Source organism: Alosa sapidissima, chromosome 1 (assembly GCF_018492685.1).
Source record: "Alosa sapidissima isolate fAloSap1 chromosome 1, fAloSap1.pri, whole genome shotgun sequence".
Taxonomy (NCBI): Eukaryota; Metazoa; Chordata; class Actinopteri; order Clupeiformes; family Clupeidae; genus Alosa; species Alosa sapidissima.
Window position 1 is genome coordinate 15,497,377 of NC_055957.1, and position 24,087 is coordinate 15,521,463.

General features: G+C 40.8%; 1 protein-coding gene across 2 annotated transcripts in view; it reads right to left on the reverse strand.

Moving 5' to 3' along the window:
* Positions 1–677: 677 nt before the first annotated feature.
* tmtopsa (teleost multiple tissue opsin a) overlaps positions 678–24,087 on the reverse strand; it is a 33,851-nt gene continuing 10,441 nt past the window's right edge. The window contains exons 3-4 of one of the 2 annotated variants that reach the window (XM_042110990.1): positions 11,705–11,938; positions 678–5,157 (exon numbers count right to left, since the gene is read on the reverse strand). In XM_042110990.1, the coding sequence (XP_041966924.1) occupies positions 4,924–5,157; positions 11,705–11,938 (468 nt within the window). In that variant the 3' untranslated portion in view covers positions 678–4,923. Of the gene's footprint in view, positions 5,158–5,446; positions 5,545–11,704; positions 11,939–24,087 lie in introns of those variants that run through there. The other variant, XM_042110998.1, reaches the window with a different exon arrangement.

A 24,087-nucleotide genomic window follows, 5' to 3' on the forward strand; every position in this document is an offset into this window, starting at 1 on the left:
GTGCAGATCCGAATGCAACACGAGGGAATAATAATAATAATAATAATAATAATAATAATAATAATAATAATAATAATAATAATAATAATAATAAAACATTACTCATCTGAAAATAGATTTGCTTCCTTCGGAGCTTTATTGAACTGCAACTCATTTCAGATATCTGTGGACCCTGGGCAGCTTTTCTGTGTCATCACACACACACACACACACACACACACACACACACACACATACTTACATATTCACAAAAAAAACAGTACTGTACAAAGCACAAATATGCCACAATCTTTAGAAGTATTCAATATATTCGGTGAGTTAAACAAAGCACTTTACCTTTTCAAATCCATGAACATCTTTACAGAGTGCAGTAGCCTACACAAAGACACTGAACATGGAACATAAGACAAGCTAGAACACAAAACTACACATACAGTAGCTGTATGTAGTCTATCCAAGACCTCTGTCCAGATGAATCTTCACAGACTCTTTACATACAACCCTGTTTCCAAAAAAGCTGGGATGTTGAGTAAAATGCAACTAAGAAAGCTATGATTTTCAAATCATGTAAACCATACATTTAATTTCAAATAGTGCAACGAAAACATCAATTGTTGAAACAGAGAAAATGTATTGTTTTTGGAAAATATATGTCTATTTTGAAATCGATGCCAGTTTTGAGAATGAAAATGTTTATTCTTGCCCAATATATGGTTGCAGCTGCTTAACAGTGTAGGGTCTTCATAATTGTGTTTTTCATTCCTTGATGTACCCAGTGTGGCAGGTCTGGACTGCAGGCAGGCCATTTTAGCAACTGGACTCTTCTATGTAGCCATGTTGTTGTAATCTGTGCAGAATGCAGTTTGGCATTGCTTTCCTGAAATATTTAGGTCTTCCCTGAAAAATATGCTGATGGATGACAGCATATGTTGCTCAAAACCTGTACATATCATTCACCATTAATTGTACCTTTCCAAATGTGCAAGCTGCCCATATCATTGGCACTAATGCACCCCTATCCCATCTTTTTTTTTCCCCCAGCTTTTGAACTGCGCACCAATAACAAGTTGGATGGTCCCTCTCCTCTTTAGCCTGGAGGATGCAGAGTCCATGTCATGATTTACAAAAAGAATTTGGAAATCCAATAAAAAATTTGATCCAAGAACTGGCCTGTCCACAGGACAGTTTTTCACTTCGCCTCGGCCTATCTTACATGAACTTGGGCCAAGAGAAGATGCTGGCATTTCTGTATCATATATCTGTATCAAAATAGGCCAAATATGGTCTATTTTATGCATGGTAGTTTTAACCAACATTGGTGGATGAAGCGTTAAACTGTGTTCATAGACAATGGTTATCGGATGTTCTCCTGAGCCCCTTTACAGAAACAGTTCTGATTTTAATGCAGTGCCACCTGAGGTCCTGAAGATTATGGCCATCTAATATTGTTTTTCAGCCATGTCCTTTGTTTACAAAGATTTTTCTGGAATCTCTGAATATTTTAATGATATTATGTACTATAGATGATTAAATCCCCAAATTCTCTGCAATTTCACATTGAGGGGCATTACTCTTATATTGTTGCATTATTCACAGGTTTTCATAACTGTTTCTCTGCGATGCTCTTTTTATAGGCAATCATGCTGCCAGTGAAATGTTCCTCCTTTCGTAGCTTTCTCCAACATTACAGAACTTTTCCAGCCTTTTGTTGTCCCTGTCCCAACTTTTTTGAGACATGTTGCTGGCATGGAATTCAAAAAGACCATTTATTTTACATGAAATAGTCAAACTTGTCAGTTTCAACATGTCATATATTATCCTTTATGTATCTTAATAAAGGTTTTGCAAGATTTGCAGATCACATTTTATTTACATTTTGTACAGCATCCCATTTTTTGGAAACAGGGCTGAAGATCCTTTTATGAAACAAAATCCTCATGTTACTTCAGCACATTACAACAAGCAGAACATGCACTTGTGTCATCAAGGATTGCACAAAATATATAAAGTTGTTTCTGCTGTAGATTTCTACAAAAAGAAATTCATCAAACACTTAGAGTAGAACACTGTTGCTGTCCATTTAAAATATAAATCAGTTGCATATGTCTTGATGTGTATTTCAGTATTCTTTTTAAATTATTCTACAAATGAATACTATCATTCTGGACCTGGCTGTTTCATTGAAAAGGCTGTCTCTTTTCTCATACATTAACATGTATAAACCTTCACATGTGTAAAATAGTTGAAATTGCTAAATGAGTTTTGTTTGAGGTAGTTTACTTTTGATCTTTTCTAAATCAAACAATATGGGGATTACATATGGATTTCAAAATCCATGGGTAGTACATTCGAATTGCTGTTGTGTGTGACAGGTTTTATTTTAGTCTATACATGGAAGTAAACAGTGTTTTGTGATCTATTAGTGGGTCTAAAATATACTTTGCTCTTAAAACATCTGTGTGCAATGATAGCGCTTATTTTTAAACTCCATTAGACTTCTAGAGACCCTCTCCCTTCCGAAAACAACAAACAGCATCATTAAAAGAGAAAAAAGGGTGATATTTACATATACAACATATTTGCAATGGCCACTCTTATCACAGATATTCAAAACAAACATATTTCTTATTACGCATTTGAAACATAGTCATACATTATGTTTGCATGGTATCAGCCATTTGCAGTTTACAGTAGAAAATAAATAATATTGAGTGAACACAATTATATTTTCTGAAATAATATGTGCTGCAAAAAGCATTGTTGGGATGGTATATCCCCAACTGTTGTTTGAAATATACATGACTGTGATTGTTTATACACTTTTGACCTGCAGAAACAGGTCTAAACAGAGTAATCTGTGCTTGCAATTAAGTAGAAATCAGATCTGAGCATAACACAATTATTTTCTCTGTAGGACAAGATATTTCAAATAGAAATGACATACAAGTGTATAAGAGAGTTCCCTCAGGAGGCAGTGTGTGTGTGTGTGTGTGTGTGTGAGAGAGAGAAGAGAGAGGGGTGGGGGGGGTGGGCACCTGCATATGTGTATACATGCTTGTTTAGAGTAAGTATGGGAAACGACATGAATCTGGTTGTCCAAGAGCAGGGTTGCTGATAACTGGCATAAGACAAAATGGCATTTGGCATCTTATGCACTTCTCATCATAATCAGAATAAGTAACATAAGAACAAATATTTACAAAATTTACATTGGATGGGGGCGGGCGGACATACATTGAGTGCTACACTAAATACAAATGACCAGTGGTGATCCTAATTGTCAGATTGAGGGGGAGATGGTCATCAGTTGCTTTCTGTGGGAATACTGATTCAGAGTGCCAGTCTTTGGTGTGTTTACTGTAGTTTGGAGACTGGGGTCTATTGAGTTAGTGAGGTTGGAAATGGGGGCAGACAGGAATGTAGTGATTATTAGCTCTTAAGCACTTGACACTCACAGCACTGTCTTCTAGCTATTTGCAAAACACAAAGTCCTTTGATGTCAACATGGCTGCACTCTGTAACTCACTGACTGAAAATATCTGAGACTTTTCTCATCGGAGGGCTACCAGCCACTCTCCTGAGATATGGTCAGGCAGGGCCAGGCCATCACTTGATCTCCTCAGCCAGCTTAACACGTTGGGCCTCCTTAGCAATCTCAGTGGTTAATCAATGAAAAGGCATTTGATAAATTAACAACAAATGGCTGCTGTGGAAAGCATTGATGATGTTAGCGTAACAGTACCTTTAGTAGAGCTCCATTAAGCATGCTGACTAGATGGAATTTTATTAATTTACTTGTTTCTCCCCATCAGCAGTAAGAAAGGGTAAAACAAGGTGATGCATCACTTCTTAACCGATATCTTTTAAAATATAGCAGCTGACAGTATTAACAGTGGCAAATGTCATTTGTTTGAGAATAATGACATACTGGCTTACAATATCTCTCCTGTTTTACTGCATACTGTTTGGCTGTTGTGAGTCAGGGCATCATCAGAGAGAATGTTATGGAGACTATAGCGCTGATAATTTAGAACACTGGGAGCATGCAGGACATAAAAACTGGTTATAATATACAGTTGTGAAAACAATAGAACAAGGCAAACACTGAGCTGAGGTCAACTTAAAAACAAACAAAGTAAATGCTAAAGTAAAAAAAGTAGCTGGTGGAGCCCAGACAAAGCATTTGATCATGACTGACACGATGTCTTTCTGAATTAAAGTATGGAAGGGATTGGTTCCTCCATAACTATAATTAGTATGGTAATAATTAATTGTTCATAATTGTAGCTCTGTGAATGCATCAAGCATTGAGGGTGGGTTATCTATTAAAAAAAAAAAATAGATGGAATATGTTTAACATGTTTTTCCTGTTTCGTTGTGAGCTTGTGCGACTAGTGCATTCTAAAATTGGCTCAGTTATACAAACTTAATAGCAATCAGGAATCCTCACAAACATTAGACAAATTGTTGTTGCTGCCTGTTGCTGTTGTTGTTGTTGTTGAATTAATTTCAAACAGGGAATATGATCAGGCATAGACAACTTGAAAGAGTTCCATTATTCGGAAACAATCACTATTTTGTCCTCTAAAACCTTTTCCCCTCCAACACAATGCCCACAACTCTGCAATTAATCTTCCCCCTATGTTTTCAGATAGAAATGTGATTGCGTATGGAGTCACAATAATAAGAGTACAAAAATATTTTCCTTTAAAGCATTGAGAGAGGAGAGTCACATGAATGTGTGCCCAACCGTGCACATATCAACAGCGCTATTACCAAACATTCATGTCCAGTCTGTCTTTAGACATGTGCAAACTGCAAAAAACACCATTACACAACAGGATGATCCAAATACAGCCATTTCTCTGTTCCAAGTGTCCTGTTTTCTGCAAACGTGGACAAAAGTGGAGCCGTTTCTGGCCGTTATTCAGTGTAGTATACCACAAGTGATACTTTGGCGGGTTTGCTGTCGTCTGAGGAAGGCGGCCCTTCCAGCTGGTTTGGCAGAGCTGTGGTGGCAGGGCCCGCGGTGCAGTTATTGTCGTTTGTGCGCCGCAGGACTCTCATGCTCTGCTTGTACACTCGGGATGTGCTCCTGAAGCTAGAACCACGCTCAGGCGCCTGACATTTCAGCATGGCACGGAAACACCGGTAGAACTGGTGGACACACACACACACACACACACACACACACACACACACACGTAAGAGTATCAACACAAGTAGATACACACAATCATATATAAAATGCATATGCAGACGCATGAGAAAGTTAATGCAAACATACAGTAGGTCATCTCATGGAATAACTGAAATGTCTATGCACAAATGCAAAGACAGAGATTATTATTTAGAATAGTTCTAGAGAATAGCTTAACCTGAATTGTTTTTGTTACAACTGTGCCATCTGGAAATGAGGGCATTTCCTCATCAATTTCAGGTCTGTTTCTGGTTCTTATGATAATGGTTAGCAGGCTCATAGATCCATTATTGATCACCAACAGGAGGGGACTCCGAGTCATTCAATGCAATGTATTATATAACCTTAAAGAGAGAATCATTACAGGTCATTAGCTGTGAATAAAATAGCTGAATGTGCATGCCATTTTGTATTCATCTCACTGTGAGGGTCAGCTGCAGCTATCTCTGCACACCCATCTAGAACAATACGAGGTCTCGCTAATTACTTGTTCAGTTTTGTTCTACAGGGAGTTAATCATTTATTCTGAGAACCAAAGAAAGCCATTGTAGCATTTCCCTTTTAGCACTGGTCATGATATTAGTGGGGATAATAATGAGTGATAATCACTGTCAATTTGTACACTTGGGGTCAGGACAAAAAAGGCTCACTGAATTCCATTCAGTGGTGGCAGAGTTGCTGGGGTCCATATCTATAAGTAATGATTCAGGGTTATGGCAAAAACATCTTTGCACAACCATTAATAACAATAATTACCCATTCATATATTCTCATAAATTAGCTCTAATCTGAAACATGCTCTGGAAATATGTGCACATAAAATGTAAGGTATATTTAGGGAAATAGTAGGTAGCTAGTGCCCAGCATTCCAGCTACAGCAATTTCCCATTTATTACATGCATTATGTAAGCAAAACAGTGTTTTGTGTAAATAAAAAAACAATAAAACTGCACATTGACCACAACCGTGTATTAACAGTTTATTTAACATGACGATGTTGAATTTCACACGATTACCATTGTCAAGCTGTCCACATGTGTGAAACCACTCGTTTGTGAGTGTACATTTACATTACATTACATTACAGTAAGCCGGAAATTGAATCGACAACTTTCAGGCTACTGCACGCTAGCCCAGCTCCTTAACAACTACACTACCACCGCCCCATATTTACACGTGGAACACTACTTAAAAGTGCTTTAAGCGATGTTACGCAGTTTCTAAGCTAAAACAATTTTTGTCACATAAGGTAAACATCTCCTCACCATCCGCTAGCTGCCTGTTCCCTGAATACACTGTAAAAAAAAACGCGGCCTGCGAAGACAGCTCAGGCTCCAAAAATGCGTTCAGGAGAGTTTCAATTGCACAGGAGGGAGGGGCGAGCTAGCTCTCTGTTTTGTTTGAACGTCAACAGAAGTGATGTTACCCAACATCGCTTAGAGCACCTTTAATATTCAGATAGAAGATAGAAACCAATGAACACAGTGCCTAACAGCAAAAAAGCTCTAATAATGTGGCTGCAATCCTTGCAGGTTGCAGCTTATAAAAGTAGTGAATTATTTCACATTAACAAGTTCAGACAGAAACAAGCATCGCTTCTACTTCTAGGCATAATGTTAAACTTGAAATAAGTCAAGTAGCCAGTAGGGAAAGGGTCTGTAATCACACTTGTCACGCACAACACTTTCATGATAAATACAGTACTGTATATATTGAAGAGCATATGCATTTTATACTGAAAAGGCATAATGCCCTTATACCAAGGAAACAAGAAATATTACTTTCTGATTGGCTGATAGGGGGCTGATTTGTATTGGAGCATCTATAAAGTACATCTTGAAAAACAATCAATCACCATTCCATATGAATGCTAAGAAGATTGTAAATGGTGTATGGCGATGTGTTCTAAAATAGAATAGAGGACAGATCTCCCAAGTACATTCCATTTGTTGATACTGCTGAAGCAGTGAATATGACCATATTAACAGTAGTGAATGGTGTCAGTAAGGTAGAACATCCCTTGAGAAAACGTAGTGTACTTAGTATACTGTGCTTCAGTCATGTATACTTATAGTTTACACTACATTTCCTTAAGAAAAGTAGGCATACCCTAGAATGTTCCCTTATATGGCAGCAGACCATTGTCCCCACTCATTGAATTGAAAAGTCACAAAAGTACATGACAGGCAAGGTATGCTGAGTGAAGATATCAGAGTTCAATTCTGCAGAAGAATGGCAAGTTTCCTTATACAATGCCATGGCAACTGTGGACTCCAGAAGGGAAAAAAGATAGAAAGTGCTTGGCCACTTCAGAACAGTATCCATTTGAGGGGAAACAAAGCACATTTCCCAACAGAGCCTGGTCTGACCCTGTGGCTTATAGCCATTAATATCTGTCAGGCAACCTTACATTAGGAGGCTCCTCACTATAGGGGGTCATTCAGATGTAAATGAACTGTGGCAGTTCAACTGCTTTATTGTAATAGGTAAGGTAGACTGAGGGGCCGTGCACACGGGTTTTGTTAACGGTTACGCCTTGCATGTACACGACGCCGGCAGTTTAGGAGACTGAAACCGATAGCTTTTGAAACCGGCTTCCGAAGTGGGAACTTTTGAAACCGCCGGCTAACTTTCGCCATGTAGACGCCTGTAGGTGCAACTTTATGACTACATAGCCCCACCTCTCAACTCAGCCACGGCACTCGACCTGACATGTTGCTTGTCAAAACAAACCAAACCATTTATTTATCATATTAAAATGTTTCTCTTTCCCCTGTCATGATTTATGTGCACAATGTAGCCTATCAGCTTTTAGTGGCTAAGTTAGAAGCACACGTTAGCTTAACTTAGTTAAACATTAGCTTACTGCATGTTAGTGTTTTCTCCAGTGGTGCTCAGACCTAATGCAATGCGTAGGCAAAGCATTTTAAATTTCACATAGCAGTCACATACCTTGAAAATGAACTTTATTAGTTTAACAGTTGAATTGAAAACCGAATTGTCTGTAGTCTCCTTATTTCATGCGACTGCTTAACCAGAGCACTTATTAGACATTTTCTGGCTTAACAAACACCCGGCGGTGTCGTGTAAACGGCCTCTGAAAGTGTACATTCTGCCTTGCATCACAGTCCTGCTGTGGGCCAAGAGCAAGAGGTGAACGTTTTTGTTAACTGATGACAGCACCGTCGGGGAGTAAGAGATCTGTGTTGATGGTGGCATTGGTGAATTCCGTGCCAAAAAAGTTGATGTGAATTGAGATTAATTTCCGGGACTCATGCCTTAAACAAAATGAGCAGTCAGGAAAACTAGGAAGAAACTGCCGTTTCTCACTTTTCTGTAACATTAACAGAGGTTTTACTGACTAAAAAAACCTCCATCACTTTCACTACAAGCGAAAGTGTTCAAGACTCCCTTAACAACACTGCTGGATATCAATGTCCTGTGGCTACAAAAAATGCCCTCACTAAAGGAGAGGTGAATAGTGTCTGTGAAACCAATTGCAGAACATTTTCAATGGAATTTCAATACCACTGAATACCATACAGTGGAATAATCCAAGAAACCTCTATGTCTTAAAATTATATGGGGTTATAGAACATCAACAGACTGAATGTGTACAAAACTGATCTATGTATTTTCTCTTATCATCTGTTTCTGATCCTTTCATAAGATATTTATGGCACATAATTATTATTTTACATCACACAAATCTAATTTTGTTTTCCGTGTTGCCTTAATAGTCCCATTGATAGCCATCTCTCTCTTAACAAGAGGCAATACAGTACTTACCCATCATCCCAATCTGTCCTGTAGCAGTTGCCACCCTGCTGTCCATGAGGTCTTGGGTGGACACTGAATGCAATTCGTATCTGTACAGCATTTTTAGTCTTCAACTCGCCTCAACTCACTGTTTCCATAGTTACGGGCTGGGAGGAATTGAAGACTGAAAATGACATACAGGAGTATCTGTCTTCAGCGTCTAATTAGTGACATAATTTCCTGAAAATTCAAAATATTGCTTTGGGGGAGGAGAATTCTTAATTTAAAACGAAATTTCATTAATAACCATTAAATTCAATTTTAACAGAACGCTGCAATGAAAATAATGGCAAACGAACCATTACATTACATGCTGTTGCTGTCATCTCAGACAATTTAATTAAACCTGCATGCATACAGTGCATAACCCATTCTTTTTCACAGTGATCTGTTCACTGATCTCAAACATCATTAATTTGCCTTAATTACCTCCCATTTAATTGTCGCATGTAATCCTCAATTACTAGCCCCAGAATTTACCAGAGCTCAACTAAGCTTGTGAGTACAGTAGCAACAACAAAAGAGTAAGAAGCACTCTGACACCTCTTCCATGTTGTCTACTATCTGTGGTGTAATACTAATAATATATAATAATGTCTTTATAATCTTTATTTATAGAACACTTTTTGGAATCCATGTTACAAAGTCTAGACTCAGTATTTGCAAGAGTCAATGAGGTCTCCTGATAACGCTGTGCTTATCATATATCTGAATCACTCCAACATGTGTACAGTCCCCAGTGGTGTTTAACACATCAGAACAAGAGGAGAGTTCATACATGGAGGGATTAAAGGCTCGCTCTGCTCCTTCCCTTATTATAAAGGAGCGAGAGGCTGAAGCTCCTGAGGGAATGATACTAAAGGCCTACAATTAATGTTAACAAATTCACCATATCAATTATTATTGTTTTTCTGAGGGGAGTAGCCAGCTACTTTTAGCACACGACAGGTCCAGAGAAAGTAAGGGGAAGACAACAAAAATAACATAACATAATATGTTTTGGCAGAACACAGTAAGGAATACTGATGAGATCACAGCTGAAAGGTGAATGGCCAGCTACTAGACATAGTACAGGGTCTGCTAAAGAGAAAACACAAACTGACAAACCAGAAACTGCTGGCAAAGAGGCCAGCAAGGGGCAACCCTGGTCTGTCTAAAAGTTCTGTGACTACTCACTGACTCTTGGACGAATGGAACACCAACAACCAAGCTGCCCAAAGTTCAAAATGCCACACAAGAGAGAGAGAGAGAGAGAGAGAACAAGTTTGAGACACACTGCGGCTGTCTGAGAGGGGAATTGATTGGGCTCAAGACAGAGTGAAGTATACTGTGGGCCTCGAGATTTCGCCTTTTTCTCTTTCCTAGAGAAATGATGATGATGATGTTCTGCACAAGGCCTTGCCCTCTGGTCCTTTGAGACCTCTACAGGCCTCTACGCTGCTGTCCGAGGGTCAGCAAATCATGTCTAACGCATCTCACACACTGAAACGTAACACACACTACTGGCAGCCCAGAAGACGTAAGACCATGAAACATTTATTCAGCGAGAACATTCAGTATTGATATCAGTTACAAGAGTTTTGCTCCAACTAATCCACAGTTAAGTAAAACCAAATGAATAAAATGTATCTGGCCACGTGTGGCCAACACACTTGCCCTACAGAACGTTTCCTTTTTTTCCTCATGTTCTGATGGTGTCATTCTCATTTGATTTGAATTATCTTGCTCTCACTTTTGTTATCAGTTGCTAAACAGATTTGCCTGTGCACGCCAGACAAGGGACAGCAGGGATAGTCTGGCCCATAATCTCTGCTGAATCACATTACAGAGTTAGATTCCATTTAGTCAACCTCATCACACCAACAGTGCCTTGTATCTGATAAGGCAGTATCCCTGGTGTATTTGTGCATTACGGTCTGCGCTGAGAGTTTGGCAATGGACAGACTACCGCCTGCTCCACGCTGGCTCAGACTACCGTCTGTGGCCACACCGGCTCTCTCACTGAGCTGCGCTCACACACACACCACAAGGCCAAAGCCTGTCCAGCACTCCTGCAGGTGACATGCAGAAACAACTTAATTTGTTTATCAGTGTCGATGCTCAGACTTGAGTGATTCATCTCCTCTGCTCTCCCAAAGCGAAAAGGTGCCCGAAAATGAAAGTGTTGAATGGAGATGCAAACATAAGCACCATGCACTCACATGCTTGAGCTGCGCACACACTTTCTCACTCGCACACCACAGGTACACCCACATCTAAATAGAGGTCACACAAAGAAAGTTTGTGTCTGCAAGTCCCTTTCTATCGCAGAGCTGATTAAGTTAGGGAGCATGCGAACAGAGTCTGCCTTCTCCTCCCCCCCTGTCGGTACCTTGATGTCCCAGTATAAATAGAAAACCCCTGACAACCCAAACAAGCAGGAGATGTTATTTACAACTGCTGAGAACACTGCTGACACATTGACAGATGGCTTGATGAGCACAACGAATGAGATTACACATGAGAGCGTGCAACTATGTGCCACCAGTAAGTTATGTCCTCAGATTCCCCCAACGACAATGATGCAGCTTAATATGATTGTGTCCTGTGCGTGCGTGCGTGCGTGCGTGCGTGCGTGCGTGTATGTGTTGTCTCACATACCATATTGCAAAGACAGGTGGTCCCTGTGTGTTGGCATTGTCTTACCTGTTTGTTCATGAATATGTAGATGATGGGGTTGATGACCGTGCTGGTCTTGGCGAGAATGGAGGGGATGATGCTGGCCTCGGGCGTTATCAGGTCTGGAGGACCAAAAGTGGCCAGGAGAGCCATGATGCCGTAGGGCAGCCAGCAGACCAGGTAGCACCCCACCATGATAATGACCATGGCCAGGACACGCTGCTCACGTTTACGACCCAGCGCTCTGTTCACACCACTCACCTGCACGCACGAGAGAGAGAGAGAGAGAGAGAGAGAGAGAGAGAGAGAGAGAGAGAGAGAGAGAGAGAATGGACTGCATGAGAAAGGTGTGAAATGTGATATACAACTGAAAGTAGGAGGGAGACAACGCGACAGTAAACAGGTCATTTGGGGGGGAAAAGCTGCCAAAGGGAATAGACAGTGGTTGAGAGAGAGAGAGAGAAAGAGGGAGAGAGAGAGAGAGAGAGAGCAAGGGAAGACAATGATGAAAAAGACTGAAGGTATAGTCAAAAAGACAGCAGCGCTTCACAGTGCTTACATGAATATTTCCACCTGCCCCATTTTCCTACCCATCACTCCATCATTACCGACACTCTTTTCACCAATTCTCTGAATACTCTGGGTAAAAGCAAGACTGTTAAAAAAGCAACATTTTTCCACAGCGCAGGGTGGGGGGGGGGAGAGAGAGAAAGACTCAAGGGTTGAATGGCAGCTGGATCCTGCAGTGGGACTCGCACCGTCCCCTCTCAGACCCCTGCTCCAACCAGAGCGTGTTTTCATCTGACTATCTCCACGTTAAATCAGTGCTCTCCTGTGACCCACGTCACTCAAGACACCATGGAAGCAGACACGTTGTCAGCCAGTGCTTTCAAATGGTAACTGAGTTGACATTGTTTGTGAGATAGAGAGAGAGAGAGACAGAGACAAAGAGAAACACACAGATTTGCACACAAACTTACACACCCTCTATCACACCCACCAATCAAATGAAAATTAAAATCTTGTCATTTGTCCATGGCTGAAATGTTTGCTTCTTGACAATGATGTGAGGTGGACCTCAGCATCTTCTACTGACAGCTCTTTTAACCATGGCCAGTGAAGGGCACCATTTTATCTTTCACATTCCGACCACATACACAACTCGCAGACAGTATAAGTAACAGCTGTACTCAAGACACTTTTCTCTAGCATTGAGCCACACTGACACATTTCTCCTTGACCATAATCATTTTCTTTGTAATAAGTAACTAAATCAACAAACACTAACATCACTGGATTGATGTTATTCAGTGCTTTCCACTCCAATGTTTTGCTATTATTCAGCAAACTCTGCCTGAATGGAAGCCATTTCAGGGTTTCATTTGTAAAATATTAGGTGGGGGAGCTCAGTAGAATATGCCCAAGCAGCACATAAATTGGTACTGTATGCATAAATAAATAAGGTCTATCTAAATATTTTTTCATAGAGCACAGAACCATTAAACTTCTATCCATTAGACTGCTAAACCAAATAACTTGCCAATGCAGTGGCGAATATACTGTAACACAGGCAAACATCAGAATGTTGTGTTTCCCTACAACTCAGGGGATACATCTTTATTTTTTTACAAATACTAGTGATGCATTCATTATGATTGAGTAAAAATAATGTTTATAAGAAATGGTGTGGCAGTGAGAGTCTCCTGTCATACTCACACTGTGAGGTAGATTTGACTGACTTGGAGAGCAAGAAAAGGACAATCACTTCATTACAGTTCATTAAGATCACCTCACCAAACCTGTCCACCCTTGAAAACAAAAAAACAGCCAGGGAAGTTGCAAACCATTTGTCACACACCTTTATGGCCAGTAATAGCCTGCCTACATGGCCAGTGAGCAGAAACACTCATGCATAATTCTATAAAAAGTACCCAGGCCCTAGTTATAGACCAAAAACAGCTAGGAAACACCTACTTAGATGTGTCTTCAATGTTTCAGTAGTCATTCTGGCACTGAATGGTTTTCTGAATGCCTGTTTGAGTAGGAGGAGCAGAGGAGGAAATCTATGTTTTCTATATTCTTTATTTTTAGATGGAATTTTCTCTCCAGGAGCATGTGCTCACCTCAGTCTAATTGCAATAGTATGATATAACGTGGGAAGTCATTATTGTGATCACCCTGTCAGGGCGTATGCGAGAGAAAACAGCTGACAAGGTTGTGTGTGGAAATATTGGCAGAAGTCCACAATGCAAAACAGGGTCCATTATTGTACATGCTATAACTCAAAGACCATTAATGTCCTTACAAGACAGTCAAAACCAAGCATTCAGTTTTGTAAAGTGTCCATTTTGTCACCAAAAGGCAGCCCTTTGACATGTATATTGGTTTGCGCTACACTAGTGAATGCGTAACTATACTGATCTGCGTATACTGTAGGTGGGCAAGAGGCTTGTGTCTGCCACTAGCTCATAGTGAGGAATCTCAACCAAAGAATGCAAACTGCCTCAAAAGAAATACAATGCTCAGTTACATTAGCCACATTCTTTCCACTGATTGGAATCTAATATGCCTTTATGCTTGGTTATGCTGATTTCTGTTGGTATGCCATAACTGTAAGGTAGTGGAAAGTTACTAATATAATACAGATTGCACAATAATCTTGTTGTACTGTAGGTATTTTCAATAACCAGGGCTCTGGTGGCAAAAGGCCAGGGTCATCGATGGCTTGAGGGTCTGGCACCAATCTGAATGTATGCAGTGCACAACAACGACCCTGTGAAATCGGGTAGTTTGCTGAGGAAAAGCAAACATGTTGTCTCCACCATTTGGGAGTGCTCTGTTCAAACTTCTCCTCTCAAGACATCAGGCATGTACACAAGCTAAATCAATGGAGGTGACGATCATCCAAACAAACACAGAGACATGATTGTGTTTCCAAGCAGAGCCAACTGCTTTTACCTTCACCAAAATCCCTAAAAATCCCTAAAAAAATAATGTTTGAAAGCTTAAAAGAAGAAATAGTTTTTCCAGTGTAATCTGGTAAACATACTGAGACACACACATACACAGAGAGTAGTGTGTAATTTTCCTTTCAATATGTTATGATGAGCATAAGTTTTCTGGTGAATCATACAGTTATGTTTTTTATAGGCTGTACTATGCAGTTCTGAACACATACCTTTTATGGATGTGGATTTAAAAGGTAAACACTTTAAATCAAGAAAAGACAGAGGAAAGGGTAAAGAGATTTTTAGGCTTACAGCATTTAATTACTGTTGAAGTCACCTCTGCTGTCCTTCCACCACTAGTCAGTGAAAATTGTATAGATAAAATGCAGCCGTAAAGGTGCTACACTTAGAGCACTTTTTGTTTTTAATGTACTGTATGTTTATGTGAGAAAGGCAGAGAAGTTTATCCCACCTCAACCCCTTTGCCCAATGGTATCCTTTACCTACTAAGCTTGAAATCCAGAGCTTGTTTGCTACCAAACCATTCTGAATACTCAACTGAACTCAAGGGGTAAGCAGGTTTGTTTAAATTGTTTAATCTTTTCTAATATGACAATAAGGATGTAGACCGATCAATTTGTAATTAACTGAGTATAACAGTGCCCTACAATGTAAGTTGTAATGGACTCCAGTTTCACAGTTTCATCTACTTCTTTCAAAGGCTTTTAATGGTGTGACAAACCACTGTCATTTGACAAAGAAAATTTACATGGTGGCAGCAGCACCCAGCACCACATCCATGCGCATCCATTTGGCCCTGTCCTGCCCTACCCTGCCCCGCCTGTCCACCCCCCCCCCCCCCCCCCACACACACACGCCATACTTACAGATCCCCGCGACCCCACAACTTCCTTGCTCACTCTCACGTACATCCATCTTTTTCCATCTCGGCATTGTGAGCCCATAAGGAGCTCCTGCCAGCCCTGGTGTTCCGGGTAAATGTGATTGATTGTATGCTTTGTGCCTACTGCATTAGTTGAGGAGAAGCACAGTGCCCTGGCAGGGCTTGCTTGTCACCAGCAAAGCGCTGTCTTGGCAAGAAGTGTCGGCATTCCACTGGGCCCTTCACAAAGACTCTGGCAATCCTGTAAACCATTTTCTACTCTCGCTCTGCAGCGAGGGCCTGCTATCACAGATTGAATAGAGAGAGCAATCCTAGGAAAGATCTAGAAAGAGAATCTGAAGTTCAGCCGCTTTTTTGTGCGTCTCTTTAATGCATTGCAAGCCTAAGAAAGACAGCAGAAGAGAAGGAACAAAATGGGCTTTACAAATCTTTCTGCCTCCCATCACAAAAACTTTCAAAGGCCACTTATGATGTGTAGCAGGCATAACATAATGCAAGAAAAGAAGTTAAGGGGAAGTCATATCTTCCTGTTGCAATTTTGTAATAAATAAACTATTATTATCATCAAGTAAGTGATGATACAATTTTCATTTTTGGGGGGGGGGGGGGGGGGGGGGGGGGGGGGGGGGTTATGTTATAAATGAAACCTGTTATATACTAAACAAACCCATGGTTCAAGGTTGTTTCAACCCCTGCATGGTTCAGTCGGGTAGGCCTACACTCTGGATTTCTAGTGTGCTATAATTGAATTAGGTGCATGCAGAACAGCTGGTGGTGAATTGTCATGGAAGAAGTTGGGATATCAAAAAGGAAAAACAAGGTGACAGAAAGCTGAGAGAGAGAACAATGACAGTTACCCATTCCCAAATAAAGATCACTAACTTTGGCATTCCTCTGGTATGCACTGTTACATTATGTACATGGCATGATAGCTACATCCAATATTAGTGGATTGAGGTTAACCACTGCCTGGATGATATTGCGATCTAATAAGTTAACAGTGCAGTGTCAATGTCACTTTACCTAAATAATCAGGTTAACTCTGAAAACAAGATAAGTGCAATTTTAGTAATGAATAGAGTTCAGTGGATTTGTAGCCAGCTAACTACCATACGTCACCTAACTAGGCTGTTTAGTAATCAGATCCCTTGTCATGCACATGCAGCTTTAGGATTAGGCATTTTATTTTTGCTTATGCTATAAACTATAATTCTAACACTCTAAATACGGACACCCAGTATTCAAAAGTAACAGCAGAGAAGCTACAGTATATCGTAGATCTCCATCTTTTGTGTGACCATATTTCATGGTGTTTGAGAACATTTGGAAACATGTTGCCCATGTCAAATACCACTGAATTTTAAAGAATCCCTCGAAACTGTTTCTGAATTCATGTCTTGCTAGAAATTATACATGCCACTCAAGCAGGCCTACTTCTGACTAGGCTACCTGTTTTCAGTTTTGTTAATCGTTTAGTTGGCTATTATCTGTCACTTACTACAACCACTCGTGTGGTTGTTTGTTTGTTTTAGTTATAACTTTGGGATTACATACTTAACAGTCAGCCCTATTATTAATTTTGAGTCATACAGAAAATTAGTGGCACAGCTTTGCAAAATGCTTAATGGTGCCATATTTTTCTATAGCCACTGCCCCCCTGTTGTGCTTTGCCCCTGATGATAGATGTTCATTTCTGATCTGGTCATAAAAATCAAGGTCCATATAAACTCCCATTCTGACTAATCTCCAAAAATAGGCCTCTCCTCCACCTGGGGTTGTAATATACATAATTATTATTAACGGTCCAGTAAAAATGCAACTCAGTTTTGCTCAGCTACATCAAGAGCACATTTTTCATGTGCATAAATATTCTATTTGAAGGAGGATATGATTGTAGTCACACGCTGAAAAATTTATATTGAGTTGAATTTACAGATGGGACATGTGCAGCTTTATTGTCTTTTTGCATATCGCATGCAATTTACACGAAAAACTGTGGTTCAACTCAGTGTTAATCCAAACACAGTGGAGTGATTCAAATATGAATACAGTGGATTCAGGATGGTAACAACCAGGCTAGATTCAAATATGAATACATGCCAACTGCCCATGTTCACCACTGCTACTTGTAAGCACACAATTCTGTGTTATGTGTATGATTTATTATTTTTTTATGTGTATGATTTATTTAACAGTCATGGAATATTTGAGCATTGAACATGTTGACCACATAACAATATAGCACAGCATATGATTCATTTATCCTTTTTCTGTTTGTAGAACATTAGCGGGTATTATGATATCTCTGTCTTCATTTGGAAATACAACAGTGTAGACTTATCGATCAGGGAAATTATTTTAGTTTCAACCCTTCTGTGGTTTTATTGTGGTGTGGTTTTGCACGCAATCAGCATTCTCTGGGCCAAAAATTAGCCACACACATTCCCTTCTGTACTGATAAAGCTTCCTCAACAGGCCAGCATTGAAAACAAATGTATATCTATTGATATGAGCACATGTAGTGAATGCAGTGTGTGAAAGTGGGCCAGTGTGAGTAATTTGTCCAGGGGAAGCTCTGCTCCAGATCACTTACACAACTCTGTAGGGCTGAGATGTGTACTCCCAGAGAGAGAACCAGGGCAAGATTCATGACACAAGCACACCAAAGACACCTAAGCCGCAGACATTTATTTACCGACGTATGCTGTATTTATGAGGGCAACAAGCCATTGCCCGCCCGCACTCCCTGCACCCTGCTCCATCTGTGATCTATGGGACTAAAGGGAACAAAATGTTCGGGATAATATCTGGTCTACTGTATGTTATCAGGACGCCAGGAAAATCACAGGTTCACAATCTTCCACTCTGTGGGTTTCTTGTCCTCCTTTGACCATGTTGTGGAGCTGGAGGCACCCTAAATGAATTAGGCAGAAGTCGGTCACTAATTACTACAAATTATAGCCCACATGATGATCAGATGCACAATTTTCTTTAGATGAAGATCACAGTCTAAATCCAGCTCCTTAAACAAGCCTATTAGCGACAATACATTGATGCTAATAAAAGCCAAACTCAGTTACTCTCCACCCATTGTTGGATGCTCTGGTATGGAAAATGCCCGCACCCTTGGGTATTAACAAACAGAAGCAGCAAAAACACCGGCTGCAGTGCTGTTGGGAACACATCTTAACTGTTAGGTGGCATCAATGGCTTGGTCCCTCCTGAATGTAAAAGCTAAGACCAACAGTTGTCCTGATAGAAAGGTTATTCACAGCTAAAAGATAATTTATGTGGAGGCTCTCTAAACTGGGTCTAAATTGTAACATTGTAAGAAGGAGAAACAGTCCCATCCTGAATGTAGTCATGCTTCATTTTGTTGCCTCATTCAGTGATATAGTGGTGAAATACTTTGTTTGGGCTAAGACCAGACTTCGGGTCAATTGCATGGCTATAGATGGATGCACCAGAAGTGCTGGATGGCTGGCATAATTACGGACCGGGAAACTGTCCATATGTTGTTAAGACTAATGGATGGTGGTGGTGTAGATTTGTGAGCAAGACACCGCTTGAGACGCCGTGTGTATGTCAGTCGTGGGCCGAATTATGTGTGGCAACTCCGAAGTCTGGAGTTGCTGATGGATGAACGCTGCAACTTCAGCAACATCAGTTTTATTGCGCCAATGCCAGAGGTGTTTTCTTTGCAAGGTTCTCTGTAAAGTGCGGAGGCTTATTTCAATATTATGCCCTTCATGTAAAAGCGTTTGTATCTCAGTGTTTGTAAAACCACGTCGAAAATAGTTTTCAATGATTGAATTCATCTTGAATGACCACGGAAATATAAGGGGCAAAGCATTTCCTTTTTAGTCATAGCGAAATATGTCAGAATAACAAGATAGGTATCTCAGAATAATGAGATACTATCTCACAATAACAAGATAATGAGATACTATCTCACAATAACGAGATACTATGTCACAATAACGAGATACTATCTCACAATAATGAGATACTATGTCAGAATAACGAGATAGTATCTCACAATAACGAGATACTATGTCACAATAACGAGATACTATCTCACAATAATGAGATATATCTCACAATAATGAGATACTATGTCAGAATAACGAGATAGTATCTCGTTGAGATACTATGTCAGAATAATGACATAGTATTAGGGATGGGCATCGTTAAGAAATTATCGATATCAATGCCATTGTCGAACTTGCTTATCGATGCGATTCCTTATCGATTCCCATATCGATTCCTGTACCATTTGCTGCTCAACATCAATACAGAACTGCAATATCAATACAGAACAGTGTTTCCCCTAGATTTTTTTCCAGCAGCGGTGCTGTTGATCGTAGGAAGCCTCCCCCCCCCCCCCCCCAGAAGATTTTGAAAAAGAGACTCCTTAAATGATGACTTCTGGTGGATTTTGTTGAAAGAAATTGACAGATTGAGTTACAAATTATGACAAAAAAATAAAGCTTAATCACAGGCCACTGTACAAACTATTACTATTTAGAATGTACAGTGCTGTGCACAAGTTAAGACATTTATTAATAAAATTTTACATGATACATGATACATTCACAAAAAATTGTGCTTGTCCTTAAAGGCTTGATTTTTCCTCTTTTTTTTAAATTAAGCCATTAAGATCAATTTCCAAAAGATTATTTGTATTCCTCCTTTTAGTCAATTTTAGCATGGTGTCTTAACTTTTGCACAGCACTGTATAAACTATATAGACTTCTCTTTCATGTCATTACAATGTATTGGTGCGGTGCAGGTCAAATTGAGTGTCTGTCACTTTAAGGCCGAGACAGCCAGAGAAGCTTGCTTGATTCTCACGGTTTTAAGCTAACTTAGCGTTGTTGTGCATGGTGCATAAGGATATATGGATGAAATGAATTGTGTTTTCCATGTCATTTGGTAAAATAAATGCTCAAAAGCCTAACAACTCGAAGCAAATCTATCTTGGATTATAGCAGATAAGTGTTATGTATCATTTCTATGATTTTGGTGAGCTCTACAGGAAATTACAAACTATCTCCAGATGTAAATGGTTGCATATACTATTACCGAAATTCAATTAAACCCACCAATAGGCTAGACCTTAGTTTCACAGCCTAGGTATGTTAGCAACACAGGGCTTAAAAGCATTGACTGTATAACAAACAAAAACGAAACAATGCGTGGAATTTATCTGGGAATAGGCTACTGAAGGTAGGGGCGAGCTACCTCGCTGGCGTGTTTAATTTGGTTCCTTGGTTAACATAATGTAGGCTACGTTTTTTTGCACAAAATTGCGTCTGCTAATAAAGTTAAAACATAAACACAAACAAACGTGATCTCCTGTGGAATCCCTGACTGCGCCTTCAACGTTAGCCTACTATTATTTGTTGACATCGAACCTGAACAAACGGCAGCTGTTCCCTAAGTTCACTTGCGTGCGTTTTTTTAATTAGGCAATTTTTTGCAGCAGCGCTTGAATTCTACGAGTGGCGCTGCTGACTAGCCTACATTGTAGGGGAAACACTGCAGAAGTTTAATGCTTTAAAATTTCTAAATTTTGCATACTGTGACGTCGTGCCGCGACATGGGAATGGATGTTCGGAATTGTTAGTGGAATCGTTAACGTCTGTACGTGTACGATTCCGATGGATCGGAACGTTTGGAACCGGTTCCAAACCGGAAACTGGAACCGATTCCCAAGCCTACATAGTATCTCACAATAATAAGATATAATAGATCAGAATTTTTTTTTTATGTGGCGCAAACGGGCTTCCATAAGGATTTGATCTTATATTTAATTTAATTTAATTTAAATTAAATTAAACATAGAATATTAATATGTGGCGGCCGATTTTGATTTAATGGCGCACCGCCACAGATTAGTCAATGTATGGGAAACACTGGAGTGTCAGTCAGGATTTCTGGCTCCTGCTGGGAATGAAAGGCCCATGGCATAGTTTCCTCACTATGCAATCCACCCTCACAGAAACCCAATAGTTGAGAAAGAGGTGCTCGTGAGCAATGTTATGATGTTCCCAGGAAAAAGGTATTTTTGACCGCCCTCGTTTAACTTCTCTCTCCCTCTCTTTCTCTCTCTCTCACTCTCTTTCTTTCACTCTGTGTGTGTGTGTGTGTGTGTGTGTGTGTGTGTGTCCCGCTTCCTGGCAGTCCTGGACATTGACCTATGTGTGGCGAATAATAATGTCTGTGGCTCAAGGCCAGACTTTCTGAAGTAAATCCCCTCCTCTCTGCCATGATGTGAAGGCCCACCTGCAGGGTTCTGACTTGCCTGCTGTGATGTCATCCCAGCCAAAGGAGACACATGGCAAGTGCATTCCCCAGAGGGCAAACAATTAACTCAACTTTAGGGGGAGTAACTTACCAAAAAAAAGATTAATTTAGACAGGAGTAATTGGGAAAGATTATATATAGGGGTATAACCTTTCTCTAGAGCCCACATTACATCTGTAAGTATATACTGTACTGTAGGCCTACCGTATGCTGTGTCTATGTCTAATCATTGATATAATCATACTAAACAGCAGAGCTTACCTACTGTCAGAACCCATGCAATCCTGTTTTTCTCAAATGTAAAAATCAATCTTTCAATCCACAGTTTACCATAACAGTATGAGTTAGCAGTGCAAAAACATTGTTTGTGTACAGGTAAGGTGATTCACTTGGTAGATATGCCTTGACGCTGTACTCATCTTTGTTCTATTGTGGTTTAAATTGTTCTATTGTGGGTTTTTTTGGCCATGAAGAATCGTGCTCACAATGAGCTCCTTGGAACAGACACGAGTGGGCAACCAACACGGTGAACCTTGCAAAGTTTCCCAAACTTTCCACTAATTCAACAGTTTTATCAGGCTGAATCCTAATGAGCCATTGTTTTGTACAGTCACGACAGCTTAAGTCCCATCAGATGACTGCAGCTCACAGATCCTGAACTGACAAATGCAACTGTTTGTGAGCAGGATAAAGAGATTCAGCCACAGATGGTAGACTCCACCTAATAATTGTTCCCTGCTTAATCCTCATATGCAAAAACTGCTCTTTCATCCCAGCCCAGCATTACGGTTTTACTGTGACATGGGGAGCTGTCCTAAAGTCCACTGTCATCTCCACAGTCTTCTTGGGGTTTAACTCCAGATGGTTCTGACTGCACCACTGGGCCAGCTGTTCCACCTCCTGTCTGTAAGCAGACTGACTATCCTGGATCAAACCAATGACGGTGGTGTCATCTGCAAACTTCAGGAGTTTTAGAGACGGGCTCTTTGGGGTGCAGTCATTAGTGTAGTAGAGGGAGAAGAGCAGTGGGGAGAGGACACACCCCTGTGGGGCGCCATGTACTGATGGACCGGGTTTTGGATGAGATGCTCCCCAGTCTGACATGCTGCTGCCTGTCAATCAGGAAGCTGATGATCCACTGACAGGTGGTGGCAGGCACAGAGAACTGGGTGAGCTTCTGATGTAGGAGTTCAGGGATGATGGTGTTGAACGCCGAGCCGAAGTCCACAAACAGGATCCTGGCATAAGTCCCTGGGGAGTCGTGGTGGTGCAGGATGTATTGCCACCCCATATTGACAGCATCATCTGCCGACCTGTTTGCCCTGTAGGCAAATTGCAAGGGGTCCAGCAGAGGTCCTGTTATGTCCTTCAGATGGCTTAACACCAGTCATTCAAAGGATTTCATGACCACAGATGTCAGGGCGATGGGCCTGTAGTCATTTAATCCTGTGGGAGGGTTTTTTGGGGACTGAGATGATGGTGGAACGTTTGAAGCAGGAGGGCACTTCACACATCTCCAGGGACGCACATCTCCAGAATATCTGCATAAAGATTGGTGCCAGCTGTTCAGCAAAGACACACAGACAAGACGGGGACACTCCATCAGGTTCCTCACTTCCTCAACCATTAACCTGAACACCGGCGTACCACAGGGATGTGTGCTGAGCCCTCTCCTTTACTCCCTCTTCACCTACAACTGCACACCTGTACATGGCTCTAACACCATTGTCAAGTTTGCAGATGTCACTACGGTGATTGGTCTCCTCTGCAACAATTATCAGATAGTCTACAGGGAGGAGGTCCAGCACCTACTGTAACATCATGGTGCACTGACAACAACCTGGCTCTCAATACTAAGAAGACCAAAGAGTTCATTGTGGACTTCAGAAAGTCTAAAGCTAGCACACACCCCCATTCTCATCAACAGGACTGAGATGGAGCGTGTCACCAGCTTCAAGTTTCTGGGTGTCCACATCTCTGAGAACCTCTCTTGGACCCTCAGCACCTCTACCCTGATCAAGAAGCCTCACCAGCATCTCTTCTTCGTGAGGAGACTAAAGAAGGTCCACCTGTCTCCTCAGATCCTGGTGAACTTCTACTGCTGCACCATCGAGCGCATCCTCACCAACTATCACAGAATGTTATGGCAACTGCCCTGCCTCCGACCGGAAAGCATTGCAGACGGTGGTGAAAACTGCCCAACACATCACCGGTTCCTCACTCCCCTCCTTCGAGACCATCCAGGGCAA